Source organism: Lycorma delicatula, chromosome 8, assembly GCF_047948215.1.
Source record: "Lycorma delicatula isolate Av1 chromosome 8, ASM4794821v1, whole genome shotgun sequence".
NCBI lineage: Eukaryota > Metazoa > Arthropoda > Insecta > Hemiptera > Fulgoridae > Lycorma > Lycorma delicatula.
The window spans coordinates 13,349,224-13,376,469 of NC_134462.1; the positions used below are offsets into that span (position 1 = coordinate 13,349,224).

Consider the following 27,246-nt stretch of genomic DNA (forward strand, 5'->3'; position numbering starts at 1 on the left):
TATAAGTATATGTAGTGACGTAGTGAACTAAGAAGAATGGCTGTTGATATTTTTTTTGTTTGTGAAGTAGTGCTACCCAGCTTTAATTTATGTACCTTCATTCCTGTACTAGTATGCTTTGAATTTCCTCTTTATAACATTAGTTTGGGGTTTTTAAATGTATTTCAGTGTCTCTTACTGAATTCAAATAATTAAATATAAGAGCATTCACTGTTTGATTCTGTAAATTTCATTGCGATTATCAACCACAAAAATTCAACTCTTTGTTGGTGTATTTCAAATAATGATGTATTTTATAACAATTTATTTTACTTTTTCTTATTTATAACCAATCATTTTTTTTCCTTCTGATTTGTTGTATATGATGGTAGTGCAAGTCAGCTGCAGTTTACCTGCCAACTGTGAAATAAAACTTCATAGTTATTGTTGGAAAACACTGTTTGTAGTCATTGATTTATTGAAGTGGTGTAGAGATGAAAATGTAGCAGGTTCTTTATGTTGATCCTAGAACTCGGTTTTGTGCTTGTTGAAAACTGCATTACTTATGCAGAATTAAATTAAAATCTTCATCAATTTTTTTTAACAATATTTCAAATAAATTTTAAAACAAATATTTTATCACTTTTAATTTATTGATTAGAAATTTCTTTTACGTGTTTTTGTATTTGGTTTATTTTGCTCTTTGTAAAACTGTTTATTATAAACTCAAGATAGTCAACATATTTCTTAGGCATATTCAGTTCTTTACCATTGGGTGTTTAAAATATTTGTATTATTTCAATCCTGTATTGTGTCTTTTATGTTATGAATCAATTCCTTCATTCCATTTATTATACAGTTCATTAATAAGTTCCTCCATTTTCCACCCGGAAGATAGTGTGTGTGTCTCTCTACTTTTACGGTCTTCTATTTTCTTCTTCTTTCGTCTATTTTACATCTGTACTTGTTGGAAGTGTTTTATCATCAGTTTTTAAAACATACCTAACTATTAAAGTTGTGAATTTTCAATGATTTTCAGCAGAACTACTTTATTTTGTAGAGTTGTACCATTAGATTCTTAATTCAATTTCTTCTGATCACATCAACTATCCTCAAATTGTTATTGTTATTTTTAGGGCTTGTAATTCATCATGACAGCACCTTCATGTGCCGTTTCCAGTGTCCCTAACCAGGTGTCTAATTAAACTTAAACCTCTCCATCTATTCCTAATTTGTTCTGTTCTCTGCTCTTTTGCATACATGCACAACTTACAAGTGTGTATGTGTGTGTATATATTTTTTTTCATTCACACACACATATAAAACACCTATCCATCAGTTTCCTTCTAGCAATTTCATCTCTTGCAGCCATCTAAGAACACTTCCTTCCTCCATTCTCACATCATCTAATCCTTAATCTTCATTTTCTTTTGTAACGTTTCCTCCTTCACTGTATCTCTGAACCCATCATGACTTCATAGAATCTTATTTCATTCTTGTGAAATGAAGATTTCTGACTGCTGATCTTTCTTTTTTCTGCCACTTACTTTATATAACTCACATTTCTGCTGCGTGCAAGTTTTGGTAGTAGTATGCTTGGTACATCACTCTTTATTTTTCTAGATATATCCAAACTTACATCACGCTTCCCAGCATTTTCTATTATATAATGTAACGTATAATTTTAGTTTGTAATTATTAATATTAATTAAATAATCTTGAATCCTTACTCCTTCTCTCCATGTTACATTATGTATGAATTATCTAAACTTAGGAAATGTAATTATTTACTTCTTCAGTTAGCAAAAATGTTTTTTTTTGTTTTTTAACAATTTTGATTTTTTTTCAGGGTTTTTTATTCACGGGTTTCCAAAACTATTGAGGTATCAAGAGCATCATGATAAAATTATGAACAAATTTCTTCCTAAACTTAAAAAGCATCTTGACAGAAATGGTGTAGATACTGGCATATATACCTTAAAATGGTTTTTTCAGTGCTTTTTAGATAGAGTATGTATAATATTTGTAGATATGTATATATCTTTTCTATTTTGTATTAAAATCTGTAAATCTCACAATTATTATTATTTTCTGTTATCTCAATTATTAAATTATAATATAATCCTGTTATAAAATTTTCTGCCCCTACATTTAAATTTATAAATTTACCTGATGCATTAATAGCCTGGCTATTGATTTTATGAGAATTATATATATATATACACACACACAATATATAATTATATCATAATACAAAGGTATGGAAATTAATATCCATCTGTACATTCAATTGGATATTTGGCTCACACATATCTATTTCTATTCAGCCAATCTGTCACATGTCTGTTTAGTCTTTGTGAGTTCACATTTTGCTCTTTATGCTTGTATTGTTTTTGCACGCATTTGTGATGAATGAGAGATTAAAGAATACCGCCCTGTGTAAATTAAGATCTGTAATTCAATCAGGGAGCATGCCTGTGATGATAATGAACACAAATTGATGCCAATCTGTCATTACAAATAATTTTCTTGGTGTCAAATTAATAAATTCACTTAATAGAAATGATGTGCCACACTTATGAAATTAGTGAAAATTTTTAATTTATTTCTCATAAAATTATCCATGAAATTGTTACTATTCATCTCAAAATAAGAAAAAATTGTGCAAAATGGTTTCTTTGCTAGCTTAGTGATGAATACAAAAAACCAAACAGGCACTTTGTTACCTTTTTGAATTAAATGCACTCTAAATATTTTATATATGTATAAATATCAAGAATTTTGAATTGTTACACAAAGGGACAGGGTTGAATTCTAAACATATCTTGACAGAGGATGAAATCTGAGTTTTGTATGTAATACTAGAAAGTAAATGACAGCTTGGAATGGCATACAATACAAAAAAAAATTGTTCTGTCAATCTAATCTGAAGGTTACAGCTGGTCTCCTCTGAGACCTTGTTGAATGTATGCTCCATGGATCCATATTGCAAAACATTAAGAAAATTGCGGCAGGCCATTCCATTGCAGGAGCGGCCTGTTGTCTTGCTGCATTTTCCTTGCCCATGGTGTTAAGCAAACAAAATAGTGCTAGAAAAGAATTTAAGCAGGACATTTTCAATCATCCTGCCTGTAGCCCTGACAAGGTCCCTTGTGACTGTCATCTGTTTATCAAACTGAAAAATATTTTGGGAAGAAAGGATTTTGAGGGTGATGAATACTTGGAAAATCTGATCTCAATGAGCTGGTGGCAGGAACTTGTCAAACAATTTATAAGTGCTGAAATAACTTGTTGACTATGTAGAAAAGTAACTTAAGGGTAGTTTTATTTAAAAATCTTAATCAGTTTTTTTTTAAATCGTAGAATGGACTACTTTCCAAATGACCATTATTACCTTCATTAGTATCAATAGAATAGTGGTAGTATGCAGTACTGCCTATATGATAGATTATGAAAATGATTTGATACCTTTTACATAAATTGTAGCAGAAGTTTCTGACTCGCTTTAAAATTTTGTATTCAGAAGTTTCTTTCTTACTTTGTATGATAAAGTCTTTCTTTTAGGGAAGGAACAGAAGACCAAAGCTCAAACCAAAAAGAGATGTAAAACTTTAGAGAAGTAATGCAAAGTGTCAACAAAGAATAATTTACAGACAAAGAGAGAAATTTAGTCAAAAGCTTGACCCAAAGAAACATAGAAAAGGGGCTCAAAGTTTGATAAAACAAGCTGCATTAAAATATTTACATAATTTCTTCAGTTAGTTGGCTAATAAATTGTACTTAGTTCATTTTATTGTTAGTTATGTATTTTAGTAATTATCTGAAAGTGTTATACATTATCGAATGTATGTTATATCATAGTAACTTATTATATTTTTTTAATCTCATTTTTTACTACATAGTAGCTTTTTCATATTAGATGGTTTGCTTCAGATACCGTTCAAATTGACACTGAGGGTGTGGGATGTATACTTATTAGAAGGTGAAAGAGTTTTGACCGCTATGGCTTATAATCTGCTTAAACTACACAGACGTTCTTTAATGCGTCTTGGAATGGATGACATCTTGCAGTTTTTACAGGTAAATTAATCATCATTGTAGTAGTTGTACATCATTAACATTTAAGCTGTTCCTGATTGTTTCTAATGACACACTAGTTCTGAACTGATATAAATGAATTTTTACTAAACAAATTTGACTTAGTAAGAAAACTTACATTTTTTATTCGAGCCACTTCCTATTTAACCATCATCAGGATAAATGGTAGTATACATATAAATTAACCTTATATACACATATGTAACATCAAGCATATGCAGAAAAGTAAATTTTTCTTATTTAGTTTGATTGTAAGTTTAGGTGTAATTAGATAAAAATATTTATTACATTTTCAAAATATATATAGTTTGCATATCATTTTATAAGGTTTCTTTATGCAGAAACCATTATTCGCAAGTCATAATAAAGTTTATGGTAAAGTGCGTTGTGGAAAAAAATTAAAGTGTCAAGGGCCCACCTGAGAATTAATTTCCAATAAGTTTTTTAATAATTGTAATTTTATAGCGGTATGTGAATGATAAAAAACATTTGTATAACTCCATGGAATCGCACCACTTTCTAGTCCAAATTAGTTTAAAGTTAGTTAAAGAAAAGATAAAGATCCTGTGAAAGAAGCTAAACATAGTCTAATGTGGTATATTACTCCATAAATCATATTTTATGTTTACACAACCTTTTGGGACATAACCCTTGTTTATTTTTGGCTGTGTTATGGAATATAGTATGTTATCAGGTTTATTTCTATACTTCATAGTAAATAATTTTCTTGGATTAATCTTTTATGTTAATTTTTCCAGGTGCGATTAGAAAAGAGATTTGATTTTGATGAAGATACAACAATGGAAAGTTTGCAGAGGTGTATGGATGAACTGAAAAAAGCAAAATTAGATTATCCTGGTCCCCCTCCACCTCATGAACTACCTCGTCAACCTTTCGGCCTTTTTAAGGAACCTGCTTTTAATCAGAAGGTAAATAAATAATTGAACTATTTATGCCTACAAATATTCAGCAAAAATTTTTGAATACACTAGTGTTTATTTGTTTGTTGTAGGATTTTCTCTCAACTTTATAAAAATGTCCTTGAGCTGTTAGTAAGCTTCTTATAAACTTTTGACCCCTAATGATTACATTTAAAAACTTGAAGCCCTTTAGAAATGTTTAATATGTAGATATTTTTTTATTTATTGAAGTCATCACATCCAGATAGTTAAAATATCCATACCTTCTTTTCAATGCTGAAACCTAAATAAATTCTATAAAACTGTTTTATGTTAGAACAGTGATGAGCTGCAGAAAAATATCTCATCGCTGCATATGACTCATGCAGATAATTTGGCAAAGGTTTCCGTTCCTGCCATATAATCTTGTAATACACATACATATTCATCTGTTGTAAAAAAAAACTGGAATAAAAAAAATCTGTGTATATGGCCTTTCACATATTTGATGCACGATGCATAAAATTATATTCAAGCTTATTCTGCGATAACTGCACTCACCAAATGCATGCTCTTCTGCCACTGAGATTACTTTTCCTTAGCAAATATGTATTATATAGTAAATATATTGTTAAACATGTTTGTAGTTAATAATTAATAGGTATCATCTACAAACACACCAAAACAGCAATTATATTATAAAATTTATCAATTTATATAGTAAGCTTAATGAATCCATGGATTCATTCTCGGTTTCAAAATAAGTATAATGTCAAGTAATAAATTACAAATAATTACAAACAAATTTATTACAAAGTAGTAAATTACAAGTAAAATCTAATACTTGTCATGATCAGCTGATTTGAATAATGGTTGTAATTAATTTAGATATGAAAACAGGTGTGCCAATTTAAGTACGTTCAGATTTTACCGTATTTATGAAGTCAGATATTTTAAGTATATGTCTCTTTATATTTCTTTTTTTAATAGAACTTAATTATTACTACTAAATAAATTAGTCATTTTGCAAGTCACAGTGGTAATACATTATCTGATATTACACTATTTTAAACTAATGATGAATCCATGGAGTCGTGAAGCATATTAAATTGGAAGTTTATTTATCAAGCTTGGTAGAATTTTGGTATGTTCGTGGATGATTTTTATTAATATAAAAATAAAACTACAGGCCTCTGTGATAATATTTTTCTCCACAACTATTAAACACATACAATTAATAAATTTCCAAAGTAGAATTGTACATTTATGCATGAAAATTTATATTTTTAAATTTCACTATATTGTAAAAAGTGCATGTTTGGATTGTTCATAAAACTTTTCTGTTGCTACATTGATTATCTTTTACTATACAAAGTTATGTAATAATTTGCAATAAATTTGTTATTTTTTAAATATACACCTTTTTTTATTACTGCTTCATTTAATTTTTTTTTTTTATCAAGGAATTACATGAAATGATTTTTACTGAATATTTAATATGGAAATTTGCTAAGGAGATTTTGGGTAAATAAGTAAGGTTGCCTTATATCAACCTGCATACTTATAAAAAATCATCATTAAAATTTTTTTCTTAAAATAGACATGATAATGAGATATTAAAATAGTAGTAATAAAAATAATGTATTAGAGAATATACCAATTCTTGCTTAGTTTATGAATCATAATGATTTCTATTTAAAAAAAAAATCAATAGTTTAATTAAATAAAAAATTAACAATGTTTCCAGAAAAGATAGGTCATTATTCATTTTCAAAATTAATCTAGCTTATAAATGTTATGAATGTAAACCGAACACCCATTTTCCCTGTTCACTAATATAGAAGCTTCCTTAATATAGAAATTACTTAAGTTCCCAGCCTGGCAAAGAAAACTCAAGATTTTTCAGAGATTTTATTTTTCAATGTAATCACCTTTAACGTAGTAGGTATGTTAAGACCAATGACTTTCCAACTTTTTATTTCTACTTTTCCAACTCAGTATGATACGATTTGTCTATCTCTGCAAAATAAGCAGTTGTTTCAGCTTTCATTTCATTTCAGCAGTTGTTTTAGACCTCATCATTTGAAGTGAACCTTCTTCATCCAGAGAACCATTTCTTCAGATTTGGTAATTGCTGGAAGGCAAACCTGGTATATACAGTGCATTTGGAAGCACTTAGAAGCACAGGACAACAGCTTTGCAGCAACAACAGTTTTTATTCATGTGTGCCTGGGCATTATCACCGAAAAAAGCACTTTTTTTTGTCAGATGTGGATGTTTAGCTTAAATACCACCCTTCATTTGGTCCAGTATGAAGTGCAATACTTCCCAGCATTGATCCTGACTTTTTCTGCAAATGGAATAATTTTTTCTTTCGTTGGTGCACTTCACCTGCTCCCAGCAATTTGGATTACTATTTGGTCTCTGGCATGTAATGGTAAATCTGTGTTTTATCCGCTGTAATAAAACATCAAAGAAACTCAACGGAATCTGGTTTAAATATGTGTAAACACCCTTGAGAAGTGTTTAGTCATATCGGTTTTTAGTTAATTCTTAACACTGTAACACCTATCCAGCAGAAAGGTTTTTTATACCCAAAACATGTAAAATGCAGTGAGAACAAACAGCCTATTAAGATGTTTGAATGTCAGCAAGCTCGCATTTATCCAATTGGTGATTATTTGTACGGCATTTTGGATTCTTGTGACAATTTCATCTGCCTTAGAGGTTTTTGTGAGTCCTAATCATTCATCAGCTTAAATGGACATTATGACCATGTTTATATTCAGCAGCCCACTTTTTTAATGTCAAAAATTAAAAGGGAGAATCTATTAAAGGTAATCTAATTCTTGAACTTTAAATGAAAAAAAGCATTACTAATGTCTAGTTAACTAAAAATCTAAAAAAGTACAATATTATAACTACATAGTGTATATAACCCATTATACTCATAAAAAAACAAACAAAATATGTTTTTTCTCAAGTAAGAAATAATAACTTTTAATATTTTTGTCTGGCTCTTTTGCGTAAGTGGTAGCATCTGGGCCTTTCATCTGAAGGTCCCTGGGTTCGAATCCCAGTCAGGCACAACATTTTTCATACGCTACATTTTCATATCCACGCACAAGCTTCAAGTCTGTGTGGTATCATAAAAAAAAGGAAAGGTACATTTTTTCGTAAATGAAAAAGTATTTTAATATCTAAAAAATATTTTACAAAAAAAAAATACTTATTAAATCTAGTAACATGAAAGAAAAATCAAAATTCTTTTGAATGAACATGAGAAATCTACACTCCTAATGTTTTCTAAATTCTGTAACTAAATTACCTTGTTAAATTTTACTGGTCTTTAAATTCATAAAATGAATCTGTCTTTCCTAACATAAATTAGACCTGTCCCAAGTAATACTTTTCTCAGGTAATACTATTCCTTTACATGTTCAGCATTTTTCAAAGCTTTCTAACAGGTTTAAAATACATTCTTCTTGTATCAGCATCTGATACAAGATTATATCGATTTGAAAAGACTATAGAAAACAGAACTTGTAAGATCATACTGAGCAAAGTAGATAAATTGTTAATAAACTCTATAGTAAGCTGTCTGTAGCTCAACTATAGAGGTAGAAATTAGTTGAAATGGTTTCTGAATGCTTCCATGAGGAATAGATGTTATGTCAAGTCGTAGTCTGGTGAATGTCAGAATGGTTCATATAACTAAAAGCATGGTTGTAAAGAACAGTGCGTGACCTCTCCTGGATTAATGTTATTTCTCTTATTTTTTTCTTTACAATCTCCTTTTTTGTTTTTATTGAATGTCGTTTGTTATTGGTGTTTTGTTATGGAATTTAGTCCTTAAATTATGTAATGTATAATAATAAGTATTTACACAGTAAATTACTATTTTATGGTTATGGTATTCAAGTAGTAATAACTTATATTATTAAGAAATAAAAAAAAAAAACACTTCTTATTCAGTTTATGCAACTTATATAACCAGTGGGCATTCATCCTAAAGTAAATATAAAATGATATCTAAAACCTTTCAGAAATCTAATGCAACACATCTGTGGTATTTTTTTAATGAAATCTAGCCTGTTAACTCTAGCACTGGAAGTGTTGATGGTTTTTGTAACTCGAGATATCATTCGTCCGTAATTTTATCATAAAATTGAGTCTTAAAAAAATACTTAGTGATATGAAATTTTTATAGGTAGGCCATCGTAATAGTGAATTCAGTAGTATAGAGCAATCAACGAGAGAAAGTGTAGTAATGAGGAGGGATATGGCTGTAGCTGCGGCAACTGCTTCTCCGCCGACGCCTAATACAACTGCCAATGGTCATGCACAGCGACATTCACATGGTGGTGATCCTGGTCCAGGTAGGTCAGATTTTATTATAGTGTCTCGCTTATAATTCTTCTTCTCAGGAAAAATAGTTACAGCACGATTTAAAGGTTTTATTTATATTAGCATGTATTTATTTATCATTGTATTAGAAACCTCTAAGAAAATCACATTATGTTAGCATATTGTATTTATTACACGTGCATGTTGATTTTTTTTTATGTTTTTTACTTTGTTTATATTTTCTTAATTCATATTAAAAATATGAATAAAAAAATTTATAGAAACATAATGAATTTTTTGTATTCTATGTGAAATTTTGTTTGAAATAAACTTTATTTTTATTTTTCTGTAATAAACTATGCATCTAAAATTAATAATTTACAGAACAACAATTGCTTATGATGATGATGTAATGAATTTATTATATAATAAAAAATTATGTTTGATTATAGTATTTTGAATTTAGAAATAAGCGAGTTCTAATAATAACAGTATCTATGGGATTTTTAGATAATAGAAAGTGTTATTAAATAATATTAATCCAGTATTTATCATGTTAGGGACCTAATTTAAGAGATTATATAATTTCCCCGATTATTTGAAATTTTAAATTATATCGCCATATTCTTTTGTGTTCAAAATTGTTTGTTCATAAAATTTATGTTTGTAATTCTTTTGAAGAATTTTTTACTTTTTATTGCATTATTTGTTAAATTACTGTTGTACGTTTTTTATATGTTTATTTGTAATGTTAGCTTAATGTTTAAGAATACTTTTATTATGTAAATATATGTAAAACTATTATAAGGAAAGAATAAGAGTTGTTAAGAAGCTTTTATTAAGTTCTCTTATCAGTGCTTTGTTATGGTAACTATAGGTAAAAAAATTGTGTGCTATAGATTTATTTTTGGTTAGTAATACACTTAAGGTAAAGAAATATCTTAAGTGCAAACAGTGAGAAACTTTCCATTGTTTAACGCACAATTTTTTTTTATTTTTCTTTCAAGCAGATGAATATATATTTGTTTAATAAAAATGAAAACTGTACTGTGAAAATTTCACTTTTTTCATAATTGATGATTTACTTTTCTAATTGGTACCAAATGTGGATCAGTTATTATATAAATTTATAAATATATTACTTTTAAAACATGTGTAAAAAATGAATCGGATAAATAGAGCAATTTTTTTTTTATCAGAATGTTATTCTGATAAATATATATTTGTTATATTGTTAGTAAAACTTACATTTTAATCATACTTTTGTAAAACCACTACTGTCATTTCTTCAACAGATTTCCATCACGTTATTTTTGTATATTTGCATCAGGTAGATTAATTTTTGATAAGTGCAGCAATGTTTTTAAATTATAATATGTAATAAATTCTTTATGAAAATTATATTTTCAATCAGATCTACTGTATTTTAAACAACGGTTACTTAACCAATATCAGATAAAACTTGTGGTCAGGACAAATTTGTTAGGTATTTAAAACTCATAAAAAAGTTTTTAAATAACGACGTTAGCAGCAAAACACTTGTCTTATTAAATTTATATTGGTAAAAAGATTACTTGTTATCTAATTAACTACTGCACTTCTGTTATTTTGAGGTCGCTAATGGTTTTTTTTTACTACAAGAGAATATTTTGAATAGTTCATTATAATAATATGATCTGTAGTGTGAATATATCTGGTATGATTACCATAGTTGCAGTAGTTACACCAGTGCTGGTAAACCCCACATGAAATGAAAGATCAATAATCGTAATTGAATCATTTTGATTTGTTCAAAAAATATATTTCTTTAACTCAAATACGACTATTTCAGTTGTAAATCTTTATTTGAATAATGTCTAATTCTCTTACATTCTTATCATAAATATCATATTAACAGCAACAAAAAAAATAGATAAAAAGATAAATAAATAAAAATATAGATATAACAGCTAAAAATATCTATATCTTACAACCTAATGTTTTTCTGGGGTTAAAATTTCCAGAAGTACCACATCATTTGATGCTGCTTTAATAAATATAAAAAAAATCATAAGTATCAAGACACCAGCATAATTTAGTTAGCTTTTGGTCTAAAACAAAAATTCATTAAAATAAATAAAGACTGTTGCAAAGGTAAATTAATAGACTACAAAAAAATTGTTATCTTTATAGTGATTTTTTTTTAATTTTTCTATAATTTGTGTTTTTATCAAAATGTTTAGTTCTATTATATTTATGGAAATGATAAGAAAATAATATAGTTGAGAGATTTTTTTGTTCAATGAATTAATTCAGAGAACCTTGTATGTGGAAAAATTGATTGGAATTTTTTAGCATATGAAAGATGCCATGCCTGACCGGGGTTTGAACCCAGGATCCCTGGATGAAAGAGTGAGGTGCTACTACTCTGCTACAGAGATTTACATTTTAATCATAATTAATATTTTTGATTATAAGACACCTCTTCAAAAGATTTTCTCTAAGTATTAGAAATGAGTTAATAATTTATGAATTTTTTACTTGTTTGATGTGTAATATTAACTATTTAAGATCATAATTATTACACAGCTTCAAAGATAAACATAGATGTACTCCCAAGTTGGAATATAATTGCTAGTTGACATATAAGTACGGTTTACATGTTACATGTAACTGTTATTTACAAGTATTATAACCAATATGAATTATGTCAGTAATATCTAATTACTATATACAATTTAAATATAACAATTAAAATACATTAATACCAACATATTGAAAAAAAATGATGGTTCAGTATTTTCGAGTGGAAAAATATTTTAATGTTTCAATTTAATGAATGAATACCAAAAATCCTTAATTATAAGATTTAATTAAAATGGAAATTTTTAATTTATCAGAAATAGAGATTTTTAATTTCCATTTACTTTTATGTAAATAAATTGGAAAACAAGAATGAGCTGAAATTTCTCATTTTATAATGTTTTGAAGCCTATATGTATGTGATAAAATTGTAATTTGTTATTGTAGTTTTCTTATAAGTTTTAAATGATGGTGGTGACTTAAAATTTGAAACAATTTTAACACACTAAAAAACATTGAGAGGGTATTATTGATTATGATTATACAGTGTGTTCTCAGTAATTCTAAATATTTGTAAACAGTATTTTATATTAGCCTTTGTGTATTGACACTGTTTTTCAGCACATGGTGTAAAATAGTACAAATACAATTTTGAAACTACATGGTTCCACTTTTTATATCAATATGTATTTATAAATTTTAGCTGTGTAATTAAAAAAGATTATTTCTCTTGATAAATAACATCAAAAGAATTCATTTAATTATTAAATTTAGGTAAGCAAATTGATGATCATTTTTAATTGATAGTTTATAGCACAGCATTCGCGGTTTGTTCAGAAAAAACTGAACTTTATTTTTTTTAATCTTAATATCAGTTTTACAAATTATTGATCCTTGTCCCCTTTAAAGTACTCCCCTTCCCTATTCACACACTTTTCCAGTGGTGTTTCCATTTTGCAAAGCATTCCTGGATAGCTTTATTTGGAATGGCCTTTAAGGTCCATGATGAATTTGCTTCAATGTCATCAATAGTCTCAAAACCTCATCCTTTCATCACCGATTTTAATTTCAGAAATAAGAAAAAGATCACAAGGAGCCAGATATTCATCTGATGAATTGACAAAGCTCAGTGTGCTCCTGCGCATTGTTGTGGTGAAGGAACCATGAGCTGTCTCACCACAACTCCAATCTTTTTGCAGATGTTTCACATAACTGTTGTAAAACGCCTTGATAGTTCAGATGATTCACTATTTCACCCTGAGGCAATAATTCAAAATACACAATTCCATTAAAATAAAAAAAAAACAAAGCACATCACTTTGACATTGGATAGAGACTGATGTGTTTTCTTGAGGTATGGAGATCCTTTGCTAGTCCATTATGTTGATTGAACTTTTGTCTCAATGTCATAGCCATAAATCCAGCTTTCGTCTGCTGTTATGAACCTTTGCATGAATGTTTCATCGTCATTGGCTTGTTCAAGAAGTTACCGACAAACATTCACTCGATGTTCTTTCTGCTGTTCGGTCAGCAAACGAGAAACAAACTTTGCTGCAATCTATGCATGTTCACTTTTTCAGTCAAAATGTCATGGCATGATCCAGTCGAGATGCTAACCTCTTCTGCAAGTTCTCTGACAGTCACTCCACGATTTTCACGCACCAGATCACTGATTTTCTGAACGTGGGTGTCATCAGTTCAAGTGGAAGGCCTTCCTGGATAAGGGTCATCTTCAGTTTACTGACGACCACTTTTAAATCATGAATACCATTTGCAACATTCCTTAAGACCCAGAGCATCATCTCTGTAAGCTTGTTCCAAAAGTTGAAACGTTTCTGTGAAAGTCTTCCCCAGTTTCACGCAAAATTTTACGTTGTATCATTGCTCCCGAAAATCTCACATTGTAAAAATCACTGCTAACACTTAAACATGTTGCACTCAAATAACAATAACAAAAAAATTAAATGAAATATCAACAATCCAAGAACATGTGGTTACAAAGGAGGTTATGTGGAACACAATGCTGCAAACCGAACGTCACTAAATATCTCCATTGGCATATAATTAAAAATTTTGGTTATTTTCTGAACAGACCTTGTATACAGTATAAAGACTGACATTGTTTGTGTCTTTGAAAATTTATTATACATTGTTAACTATTTCATTTTTTTCATTAATTTTGGTATCACTTAGGCTGGTGCTTAGTTAAAATTGTAATTGTTGTAGTGAATGATTGTATTTCAATGTTAATACTTATCTTTAGCAGTATTCAAGTATTTATCATATTTATTTATGTAATATATTTGAATAGATTTTTTTATATTGTGTTTATAATAATTTATGTATTTTTATATTTTATTAAATTTTTTAGAAGAGTATTACGGTTAATATTTAGGGATTTCATCGTATTTTTACTGCAGGGCAGATCTAAGTGTAGTCTGGTCAGACCTTTTCTGATATAGATTATTGCATTAAAAATCAACATATCAGTTGCTAGGTTTCTTGTATCCTGGTATTACTACATTATCTTATCGCAAAATGAAAAATGGACGAGTTACAATGCTGGATGTCCTTTAACTTACTTTCTTCTGATGAATATTTATCTTGTACTTAATTAATATAGTAATTAATGTAATTAATATAGCCTGTTGCTGCAGATTAAATAAATATTTCAACATTCCTTTTTGGAAAACTTATTATTCTATTAATTCCACATTGTGAAATTAAAAAAAATTAAAAAAATCAAATTTATACATTAATTTAATTTTGTCTTGTCTAGGTTCTATATTTATTGTTATACAAGTATAATTTTGATTTAATCCTGTTGTCTCCTAAATTTTGATGGAAAATGTAAGCTCTAAAAACCATTTAGTGTATATGTCACAAAAGAAAAAGCATGTTTTTGAAAGTTTTATCTGTCTATTAAATATTTTATTTTTCAATACAGTAAACATTTTAAAAGAAATTGCTACTTCTGTTCTCAGTGAAATCATTTTTGGCATTCAATTAATTTAAAAAATAATAATATTATGATATTATTTAGTTTTAATTAATATTATGATACATGTTTAGTTAAATAATTTAATTATCAACGGGATAGAAAAGGTTGATGAAGAAAAGAATAAATTCCATTATAACTGTTGACAATTTCAGCAGTCTGTTATAGAACTTACACTTACTTATAGAGCTATTTTGCTGTGGAACACTCTGAACTGACTGTATTCTTTAACAGACAGCTTTACCTGCCAGTAATAGAATTTCTTCTTTCCATTATAGCCATTTAATACCTGTTGTTAATTGAATTCACAAAACTGCATAATTATAGGATAGCGTTATTGAAATAATATTCAAATTTCAATTTCTGCCTTTATGAAGAGGCAAATTATAAAATTCTTTTTAATGTAACCATTTTGAAACCAATCATTGAAAAAGTTTTTTTTTTTTTTCGAAAATAAGAAATAAAATTTCTTCTTCATACATAATATCTTTCTTAATAAAAAAATGAAATGTTGAAATTTTATTACCCGGAAAGTGGGCCAGAAATACAGGATTTTTTTCAAATAAATTGAAACTTTTACAGAAAATTATAAAATTAAAAACTTTATAAAGCTGAATTTTCTCTCATTTAATGATGCTTTGTATGATATAACCCTTAAGATAAATTTTTCGTTAGTGACAAACACTATGAAAATTTTTACGCCTATAATTATCACACAAGATACTGATTTTGTTAGTCAACAGTTTCTTTTCAATGAGAAAAAGATTTCTACATAAATGAAGTAAAATGACATTTTTCATGTTACAAAATTCCATTTCCATTTCTCACGCAAAAGCTTCAACAAGCTTATGTGATGAAATCAAGCAAAAAAAAAAATTATAAAATTACTTATATGAAATAAAAAGGAACATTTTGTTCTATTAAGTACATTCATATTATTATTTTAGGTTAATTATTTTTATCTCATAATCTTATAAATAATGTTTTGAAGTTTCCACCTATTGCATTAAAATTAAAAACTGAATTAAACAAAATACAGAATGGGCAGGAAGTCCCTTTACTCTGTAATAAATCCAGCTTAATCAGGCTCTACTGCTGCCAGTTCTCACTGCGGCTGTCACACTGCTGCAGGAAAAGGTGGAGAAGATAAGCCTTGGTAGCAATTGTCCAATGTGTTCATTCGTGGTGGGATGACCATAAGTCGTAGTTGAGTGTGGAACGAGGACGGATACGAGTCCATTCACTATTAAAGAGCATTTGTTTGTTAGCCTGTGTGTGAGTCCCTGAATGTCTACACACTGGTAAAACATTGGAGAACATTATGAATGACTTCTTTGTGCATTTTGGGAAATCATTATCATCATAGCAAACGTTACTGACATGGGAGAAGAAGACTTTTGCAACAGGAAGTGTTCTTGATGCACCACACAATGGGAGACCAAGCACTTGAGCTGAAGCATATGCTGCTGTGGAGGCATCAATTCAACAATCATCACCGATGAAATCAACGCACAAACATTCCAAGATCAACAGTGCGAGACCGTCTGAGGAAGGACTTGAAAGTTAATGTTTTTGTCGAGCCACAGTTAGTGAGTTGAGTGATAATGACCTTGATCGACGTGTTTATGCCTGTCCGTTATTGCTTAACACTTTCAGAGAGCATTTATAAAAAGAATGTCATGTTCTCAGACAAGTATGCAATTTATCGAAGCTCTCATAACCAACAATTTTTTTCTGGGTGAAAGACAATCCTCACTTTTTTGCTATGACACCATCCGCCTCATGCTATGATTTGGGCTGGGATGACAGCTGAACATCTCCTTGATCATTATTTTTTCGATGGTGCAGTTTATCAACACAGTTATCTGAGAATGATTGATGAGTGATTGCTTCCAAAATTAAAAACAAAAGGGATCGCTGACATCGTTACATTTCAGCAAGACGGTGCTCCAGTGCATTTGTCTTTGAATGTCTCAATAAAATTTTTCTGAATCACTGGATTGGACATGGATCAGAAGAGTTACTGGTTTCGTTGCCTTGGCCATCGAGAAGCCCTGACTTCACCACACCTTACAATACACTCTGGGGTTTTGTAAAAGGTGAGATCCAAAAACACAGATACGTCAACAGCGAGCAACTCTAAGGCTATTCGAGCAGCATTTAAAATGATCACCTGTGAAAGTCTGTTGCAGATGAACAACCAGACATGGAGGTGCACACAGCTGTGCTTTGAACATGGTGGAACCTACAAAGACATTGTGATTTTTTTTTTATTTAGTAATTTCATTACTAGCTTAAAGGAACTTCCTTTCCACCTTGTAGTTTAGGATGAAGTCATTTAGTTTTTTTTATATAAAATCTGAATCCAGTAAAAAAAAAATCATTGATCCTATTAAAATTAAAATATAAAAATAGAGTAAACCTTGAAAAAGGTTAATTAAATCAAAAATTAATACAGCTGTTTCTTCCTCAAATAATGTTTTTTTACACACGTTTCTACAGTACTAAGGCAGAAAATTAAAGAAAATAATCCTTCTATATTCTGTATAAATAAATATAAAGCATTAAAAAATATATATTTGTAAATAATAATTGAAGTTTCACAGAAGTGTAATGCTTTCTGGATAAGATGTAATTTACGCATTTAATGCATTTATGCTTACACAACTGAGGTACATTTCAGGGCTAATAAGTCACATCTAGCCACCTTTATCAAGCTTACCATTATCAGTATATACTCCTATTTTGTATCGTTGGTTATTGTCTGATCCAATTATTTTCTTTCACATTAAGCATTTCAGTAGATTTTATCTTAAAAGATTTAGTTAAAATTTGTGGAATTCTAGTTTTAGAGACTTAGTTTTTATTATTGGCAGTTGTCTTGAAAATTAAGTTTAGATGCTACCAGGTGCAGTAACAACCATTAATAATTTTAAAAAAATAGTTGTGCCTTTTGTACAGAAAAACAAATTTTATAAAATAGCTATTTTTAAATAGTTGTTTACTTATTGATCTATGTATCTTCCTACTATTTATATAAATTATAAAATATTTTCTTACGTTTTATTTGAAAGTATTAATTTTTAATTTTGTTAAAAATAATATAATATGGTACTAATTTTGTTCTTTATATTACATATCAAACATTTAAAAAAATCAAAATACGCACTGAAAATCTTAAGGCTGTTTCCACAAAGCTAGTATACTCAAACAAACGCACACGATATATTCATACATTCTATATTTATCTGTATTGTCTACACCAAAGCCAGTTGTATTTGGCATAAAAAAAATTCTTAAAATTGATGTAGGGTATATTTAATTTTTTTTTTTTAATTAAATAAATGTCTTAATAAGGAAGATAGTACATGTTCCATTTTTAAGAGTTCAATTTAAAACATGTTCCTGAAAAGATAATAAATGAGCATGTATAACATATCCATAAATATATTTTATATAATAACATAAAATATATTTGACCGACTTTACTTAACATTGTAATCTATATTAGTTATACATACCAGAATTGAAATAACCTTGTTGTGCTTAGTATCATTTCAGAATCCTATGTTTTCTGTTCTTATTGTTTATTCCAGAAATTCATGAGGAAATGAAAACATGTTTGATTCACTCATCTAGAGAGTTTGTTAGAAAGTTATCTTTACAGATTGGACCATCAAGAACTTTCTTATCTAAATTTGCAGCTAAAATTGATTGCTTACCATATAGGTTTTGTTAATGAATTGAAAGAACCTGATACCATGAAAAAACATTTTATAATATTGTTACTGATTTTAATCTTTCATTAGAATGGATCTTAATTATTTTTTGGAGTAATTAATTAATTCACCCAGTTTTTTATGTAAACAGTTTGCTGAACATGAAGTTGTGAAAAACTCACTTTTTATACATAATTTTATTGTACATACAAAATTGATGTTTTTGTATGCAATTTCCTGTCACTGTGTAATAGGTCCTTTATTTTTTTATAACTATTTAATTTAAAATTGCAGACAGTGAAGCTTATTAAAAAAAATTTTAATTATATATATATATATATATATATATATATATTAATTTTTAAATATATTAAGGAAAATAAATGACATTGTTGATGTCATCTACATTGTGCTACTTTTCATAATCTAATAAAACAATAGCTATGTTATATAAGAATACCTTGATCATATTCCCAAAAGACTTTTTATAGAGATGTTGCAGATATGATCTTCAAACTTTTCATATTTTTTCCTTTGGAGATATTTGAAAAATATAATTTTTTAGGAAACTAACATTGAAACTAAGATTCTAAAATATTAATAAAAATTTTTTTTTTAAAATGGTTTAAATGCTATGGAACACATAAGAGCTTGCATCCAAGTTAGAAATAGTCACATTAGATACCTATTTTTAAATTAAAAGTATGTGTAATGTTAATACTTTTATACTTATAATTCTTATGTTGTTGTAAAGTAGTTCAAATATACTTTATAAAAAATGTGATTGCATGTTTTTAGAATAGATGTATATGTGCTTGTTTTGGAAAAAATTATATGGAAAAAACTATTCCAAATTTTCCAATAATTACATATATATATTTTTTTTTTGTGATAAGAAATGTCCTTACCAGGATATCACATTTTGGATGTGTGAAAATTTTACGAAATCATTCAAACAAACCAGTTATTAGTTTTTTAAATACGATTTGTTTACCCAGGGCATAGCATTTTTTAAAATAATGAATGTAGAACAATTATTAGATAGGTAATTAGAAAATTATAAATCAATTTAATATATGTTTTTAAATAAATAAAAGTTTGGTGTGTGTGTGTGTGTGTGTGTGTGTAATGAATTGATTATTAATAAACAATATGATTTTTTTTTAAATCTTATTTTAATGAGATTATATTATTTTATGTATTAATTTAATGATATTTTAACTGCTAATTTATGATAAATTGTATTGTTGTTTATACAAGTGATGTTCATATATAATTATTTATTACAACTGTTGTTTTCATTTTATGTTAACGGTATGTATTATATTATTTATGTAGCTGTGATATTATTATTTGTTAAAATAATTCTTTTATTTATTTATATTTTACTTTAAAAATATTTCTTTTAGTACAAAAGCTTTTTGTTTTATATGTAATATTCTATTATGTGAACAGGTATATTCATATATATTGTGGTTGGGCAACAGGTTTTTGAGACATCCTTTATACTTAATGGGTGGGGTTATTTTTTTTATTATGAGATTTTGTGATTTAAAAATTATTAAGAAAGTAAGTTTGTATTATTCGTTAATCAGTGGGTGGATTTGTGTGCTTCATTGCGTAATTTTTTATAGATCTTGTAAGAACATTATGTTCTTCTGTTGTCTATACACCTAACTTTTGTAGAATTTTTTCTCAGTTTTTTGTTGTAACTAGGCTGAACGCTCATTAATTTTTCTTGGTTCAAGATAGGTAATTAAAATTTCAGTGCTAATCCATTTGTTGTGATTAGGTTGTTAAGTACATATGACTCAAAAAGTTTTTTTTACGGATGTAAAAAACCGTTTTTTCCAAAATGATTCCCTGTGAATTATAAATTTTGATGCTAAAGGAGTTCATAGTAATTTGAAAGTACAAATTATGTTGAATGCATAAATTGGAATATTGTTTTCATGTGTTGATCATCTATAATTACCAAATTTTGTCGTTATCATAACTGTAACTTGATCAGTTGGAAGATGATTGGTTTTTTCTTAAATTATTCAGTTGAATTTCATGGGTCATGGCAGCTAATAACTCTTTCAAACTGCTAAAACAAATTCTTCAGAGTGGTTCTTTCAGCTTTGGAAAGAGACTGAAGTCTGAGATGCTCAAGTCAGGGCTACATGATGGATGGCAAAGCATTTCCCAAACATAATTGATGAAAATATAGATGACAGAACTTGCAATATGTGGGCACCCATTGTCATCCAAAATTGACACACCATTTCAGATTTTTTCTGGGAGCAGTTTACAAACTTTTGGTTGCAAAACCTTCCAAATGAAGTTTTTGTACTGAATAGCAGCCCATTAACATTATTTGGCACTCTGTCCATAGCAATCATTCTCTCTTAATAAGCAAAAATCATTACTACCTCACTTTTGACTGCATACGACATTCTTTAATCTAAGAGAGTGTTGACTCTTCCAAAACACTAAACATCATTACTACCTCACTTTTGACTGCATACGACATTCTTTAATCTAAGAGAGTGTTGACTCTTCCAAAACACTGCTTTGTGACTTCTATTGAGGTTTAAAATCATGTTTCCATGTTTCATCAATAGCTGTGATTCAAGAACTGCTCGTTTTCTGCGTTTCATAACATATAAGCAGTTGTCCTGTGATTTTGAAACGCATTGCTTTTTGCTGTTCATTCAGTCAATGTGGTGACCGTAACGCTGCAACCTTTTTTGTTCAAATGTTCTGTTAAAATGTGATGAAGTGTAGTTTTTGGTGTTTCATTTTCAATTTCTCTCACTGTTGTGCAGTGGTCTTCATTGATCATTTGACAACAGTAGTGATGCTTTTTTTCATTTATAGCAGTTGACGGTCAGCCAGAGTGTGACTCATATGCTGAACTCCTTACCGTATTGGTTCTTAAAGTTTCAATTTTTATGTATACACATCACTCAAATTTTTTTATGCGTCCCTAGTTCATTTCTGCCTTCTCTTTGGACCACACTGACATCATTATGCACTTAATAAAACCTCACAGTATGTACTAACTTCAGTTGAAATTATACATACACTTCACTGGTAGGGTATTACCATCAACCCTACCAGTACCCAAGAGTCATTCTCTGTCTGTTTTTTTTTCATACATGTGCACAGTTCATTGCTTTTGGGACAACTCTCCCAAATTTTATTTTATTTTTATCATTTCTTTTTTTTATTTATTTATTTTTTTATACATATTTTTAGTTGAGTAATTTCCAGGTTATACAGTGTAGAAAAGGTAAAAGATGATTTTATATAAAAATATTGAAATATTTTATTCAGATTTAGTTTTAGTTGGCATGTATTCATTAAATTTACATATTTTAAATGAGTCTTCTTGATCTTGCTAAATATTAAATAAATAATGTGCTTTTTTTTTTAGGACAAATTTATGAATTTTTTTTTTAAATAGATTTTTGCATCATATATATATATAAAATCTAATGTTCTTATTTATCCAGCATCCATATACATAAAATTCTGTTACTTATATAGAGTTCTTTTAAATGTTTATTTCCTTAATTTTTTTATTATCAGCTTTTTTTTTGTTATTTCTTAAGCTTTTCCTTTTTTTATGAACTGCATAGGATATAAGCAACATCATAATATCTATGCTGTTTCCATTTACTTACTTGAATTAATACAATTCTTTGAACATTATGTGTAATGTATTTTTATTGAAATTACATTTTTAATGTATTTTCAGAAACTGCACATAGGTAAGTAACTATTTTTTCTTCTTTCCCGTTTTCTAAATCACTAACAGTATTATTTCTTAGTCCGTACCTCTTTCTGTAAGGTTTTCATATATTGTTCACCCTTCTAATATATTTTTAACTAAATGGTTTATCATATATACTGCAGATTGATCTTTCTTCACTAGTTAACAAATATGAATTCACGTATAACCAATTCTGAGCCTGGTCACCGCCACTTATTCCTGGCAAATCAGTTTTGCATGCTTTCCCATTTATATGGAGTAATTTTAATCATGTTTAGTCTTATCCATTCATTACCATACTTGTTTCTAATAGCGTTAGGCAATTTTTAACATCTGGCATAGAAATAGGGATTATATTCTCACAAATAGTTGCCATTCTGGCAGCTTCATCTGTGCTTTTATTTCCTGAGACCCAACATGCCCTGGAGTCCATACAAATACACATTGCCATCCCATTCAGTTCAATACTACAGAATGGACAGGATGTTTACAATAAGGAAATTCTCAATATTCTTATTCCAAATAGCAGTTAGTGCACTTAAATAGTCTGAATGTATAAGCAGTTTCGCTTCACAAAAACGTTCTGTGTAGCAAAGAGCTTGCTGTGTAAACACTGGCCATATCTGGTAGTTTCCAGGAATGAGATTCACCATTTATGTATACATAGCATCCAACATCATATTCAGTTTTAGAACCATCAGTATAAGTTTTTATGTATCCTTCATAGCTGCTGTTGATTGAAAATTCCTGCTGGTTTTTCTTTTATTTTTCTATATGAGAGATCTAATATTTTGCTTAGATTAGTAAAAGCTATGGTGGTACTTGTATTTCTTTCATAAAAATTGCTAATATATTTGGCAAAACTATTCCGTGTTTTTTGCTAACTCATGATGCAGTGTTCTGACTGGTCTGGAATAGGTAGCACTGTGTGCATGTAATGCAGCCAAAGGATTGTTATTAAATGTTTATAGTTTATGTGCGTAGTAAAAGCCCACACATTTGCTACATATGTTAATAGAAAGGTCTCTCTTCTGCAATGTAATGGAATTATGGTGGCTTCAGACATTGAACTAGTCATTGGGCTTTTACAGAAAGCATCTGCACGGTATTTCTACCAATAGATGACATGTATTGTTGCCAGGATCATTTTTTTAAATCTGTTATAAGTCTATTTGCACATGTCGTTTGGTTTTTAAACACAATTAAATTTTCTTAGATTGGACATTTCTTGAAAACATCATATGCTTTTTTCTTCCTTTTTATTGCTTCACCAATTTCATCATTCCAGTATGAAAGGGGTAGCTTCTTGATTTTCCTGGATGTTCTGGCAATATATCATTATGCTGAGCCAAATATAGCATTGGTTTAGCATCAATATTATTCTCGATAACTCTAGTTGTTTCAGGAAGTTTTATTTCAGCAGTGAAGCTCATCCAATCTGCCTTATCAAGCACCCATCTTTTGGGGATGGGATATGTTTTCATTGAAACTTGAAAAGCCATTTTCATTTCATCACCAATTGCTTTTATTCCTTCAGGTGGCAAAACAAAACAAATGTGTACAGTCTTTGCAAACAATATTTATTGAAATCACTTTTCTCATCTTTGTACTTGCTTAAAACTACCAGCACAGTAATTATCTGTAGACTTGTTATTTTTTTGAAAGAGTAAGAAAAATTGCACATTATGCCACTTTCCATTGCCTCTTCTCATTTCTCCTTTTTAATAAAAAAATTAAGGTCATCAATATAATACTAGATCATTTTTAAATTAAAAAATAAAAATACCAAAAATGTTAAATTTGATTGAAGAATATAATTAAATAAATGAATTATTGTTAAAAAAATTATGAATGTAATGTAAAAAAAATAAAAAAGTTTTATTTTTTTAATTGTGTTGGACAGAAAATTTTAGCTTATTACCATGACTTGTATGGAAGATTTATTTTTATACATCTTATTAGCTTTGTTTTATAACATAATTTTTATTTTTTTATTTTTAATTAGCATGTATTTGTAATGCTTTTGCATCCTTTCACTGGCTATTATTTTTTTAGTTCCATTATTATTTATTTATCTTTTTTTTAATCTGCATGTACTTCATGTGATTTTTATTTTTATTAAATTTTTGTTTATTTAAATAGTTTTTTGTTTGCATGAATTTTAATCCTTTTATCATTTAACTTCCTTTATTCCTTTTTTCTTATGTCATGTTTTAATAAAATCTATGCACAACCTTTCACTTACTGAATGGCTATACAAACATTGAAATAAACTTAAGAAATGTAACTAAAAAAAAAATGAATATGATAAGAGTTTATATCCATCAACCCTTCTGATTTTCTCGTAAGATTTTTTACAGATTTGCTTTGTTTCATGATTTTCTGGGTAATAATACTGAATTTTGCGAGTTCTGTTTTTTCTCGAGATTGTAGTTACCAGACCACTTTTTGGAATCTATAAGTATGGTTTATAATTCAGTTGGATACTTTTTTGTATTGCATTCCAGAGATGTGTACGATTTTTCTTGACATAATTTATGAACTGGAGGAAAAAAACGTTTTGTGGCAGCTTATATTTATGCTGGTTAATAAAAAATTGTTGATCAGTATCATGTTGCTACCTTCTTGGTAAAACTACTACAATCTTCTGAAGTGTTGTGAGAAGGATGAATGCCCACTGGTCTGGAGAACGCCTTCATTGGGTGGCGTTGTTTATCAACTACTGTGATTCTACTGAGGGTAGATGTCCTTTTTATTATTTATCTCCATCTTAAGATGCTAAGAGATATAGTACCAGTCCACACATACTTGCTGCCTCTGGGCCAGCAAGGAGAGTCTTTCCTATCAGATGGTTTCATAATAAGGTTAATGGCCAAAGTACCTCAGGTATTTCAAATGCCAGGTCTTCTAATCATTCTTAAAATTCATAACCCAAGATTGGAGTAATATTTTCAGTAAGTTGTTGTCTACAACATCACTTACTAATATACTCTAGTTTGAGTCTCAATTTATTTTTTTTTTTTTAAGTGCAACTTTTTCCCTTGAAATTATTTTTATTCAGTTCTGTTATTTATTCTTAATTGTACATAACAAATTTTAAATATGATAATGTATTAATAATTGGACACGGAATCTCATATTTAGGAAAACAGTAGTTAATTCAAATTATGAGCAAAACAGTAGTTAATTCAAATTATGAATGCATTTGCTCATTAAAGTGTTAATTAAAAGCTTTATGTTATCTGAAAACATACAGTTATCTTTAAAATTACATCTGTTATTAAACTTGGGTCACGAGTTTGTGTGTGTATATATGTGTATGTGAATTTCTTTGATACAGAATTATTTAATCAATTTTTGGAAACTTTATAATTAATACAATTAAAAACAAGTGACAAAGACCAATAATTAAATAGTTCCTGTAATCTAATAAAACAAATATTTCCTTATTTATTTATTAGGTAATTTCATTTTTTACAGACAAAATAAATCTACAATGTAACGTTCACCACATTTCATAAATTTTCATTTTAAATTACCCAGAGACCCGTCTTAACAAGAAGAAAATAAACAAACTAAAATTAAACTTTTTATTTGAAACTTAAAAATAATGAATATGTATTTTTTCATGATTGGCTAATATAAAATAAACAATATATACATTTTAAAAAATAACAGTATATAATGCATTATTCGTGCCGAATCAAGCAATATGAATTCGGTTGTAATCAGCTCAAAAGGACAAAATCACATCTACAATTTTAAGAGTGCAGGCAAACATATAGAATTGATTTGAATTCCAGAAATAAAAAGTAAGGACCTTATAAAGGAATAAAAAAGGAGAGAAATGGAAAATTCACATCTAATGTGTTAAATATTTTTACTGAATAATTTTATATAAATTTTCTACATTATTTGTTAATAGAGTTACGAAGCTTCTTGTTCTTGTTAAAAGAGTTTATTTGTTTCAACAGGTTCATGTCATGAAATCCCAATTGAAAAATTAGGAATGCATCTTGTCAACACTATGTTCATTCCGAAACTTCACACAAAAGCACTGAATCATGTAAATGACAATGATAATCAATGATGATGTATGGATATGGTGTAGAAACAAAGTCTCAGACATCATAGTAGGAAAATCATCACAGAGATCATTCAGACAAGATTATTATATTGACTTTTTTAATATCAAGAGCATTGCTCACTATGAGTTTCTCTCTGCAGGCAGACAGTCAGCTGTCACTATTATATACAATTCTCTGTGAAAATGCAAGAAAGAAGAGAACTTTATACCTTGATGTGACAGCTCAACTTATTCACCAGAGAGAACATATTTAATGAAAGTACAACAGATAGTAAATGATATGTAAATTACAAAAAAAAAATGAAATAAAAGAATACATTTTATACAAGTCATTCAGTAATTAAACAAACAAACATTTTTAGTGAAGGAAACACTTAATGCAGGCAATTGAAGTGTTAGTCAGCTGTTCGATTAATATTTACGTAAACATAACCTCTAAAGTCTTAGTTACGATGGCATGCCTGCGCGAAGAAAGTACTTTTGAAGAACAGCATTCTGTGATCCGATTTTTACTTCCAGAAAATGTACAATCATCAGAAATATTTTCTCAGATGAACAAACAGTAAGGCAGTAACTGCATGAACCGTGCAAGTTTTTACACGTGGATAAAAAAGTTTAAAAGTGGCTGCAAAAGCGTGACCGACAAGCACAGCTCTGGGCGTCTGGTAACAGCATTGACCTTGTCATTAGACTCTTGTATTGATTCACTTATCCAAGAAAACCAACGACTTACAGTAGAACAAATTGCTGAAAAATGTTGAGTAAGTGTTGGCACAACTCATTCCATCATTCAAAAC

The 27,246-nt window shown here is 28.6% G+C and overlaps 1 protein-coding gene across 1 annotated transcript in view; it reads left to right on the top strand.

The window, feature by feature from the left end:
- LOC142329126 (USP6 N-terminal-like protein) overlaps positions 1-27,246 on the top strand; it is a 112,720-nt gene that overhangs the window by 57,279 nt on the left and 28,195 nt on the right. The window contains exons 5-8 of the mRNA XM_075373463.1: positions 1,829-1,989; positions 3,913-4,059; positions 4,836-5,006; positions 9,187-9,355. Of these exons, the coding sequence (XP_075229578.1) occupies positions 1,829-1,989; positions 3,913-4,059; positions 4,836-5,006; positions 9,187-9,355 (648 nt within the window). The remainder of the gene's footprint in view (positions 1-1,828; positions 1,990-3,912; positions 4,060-4,835; positions 5,007-9,186; positions 9,356-27,246) is intronic.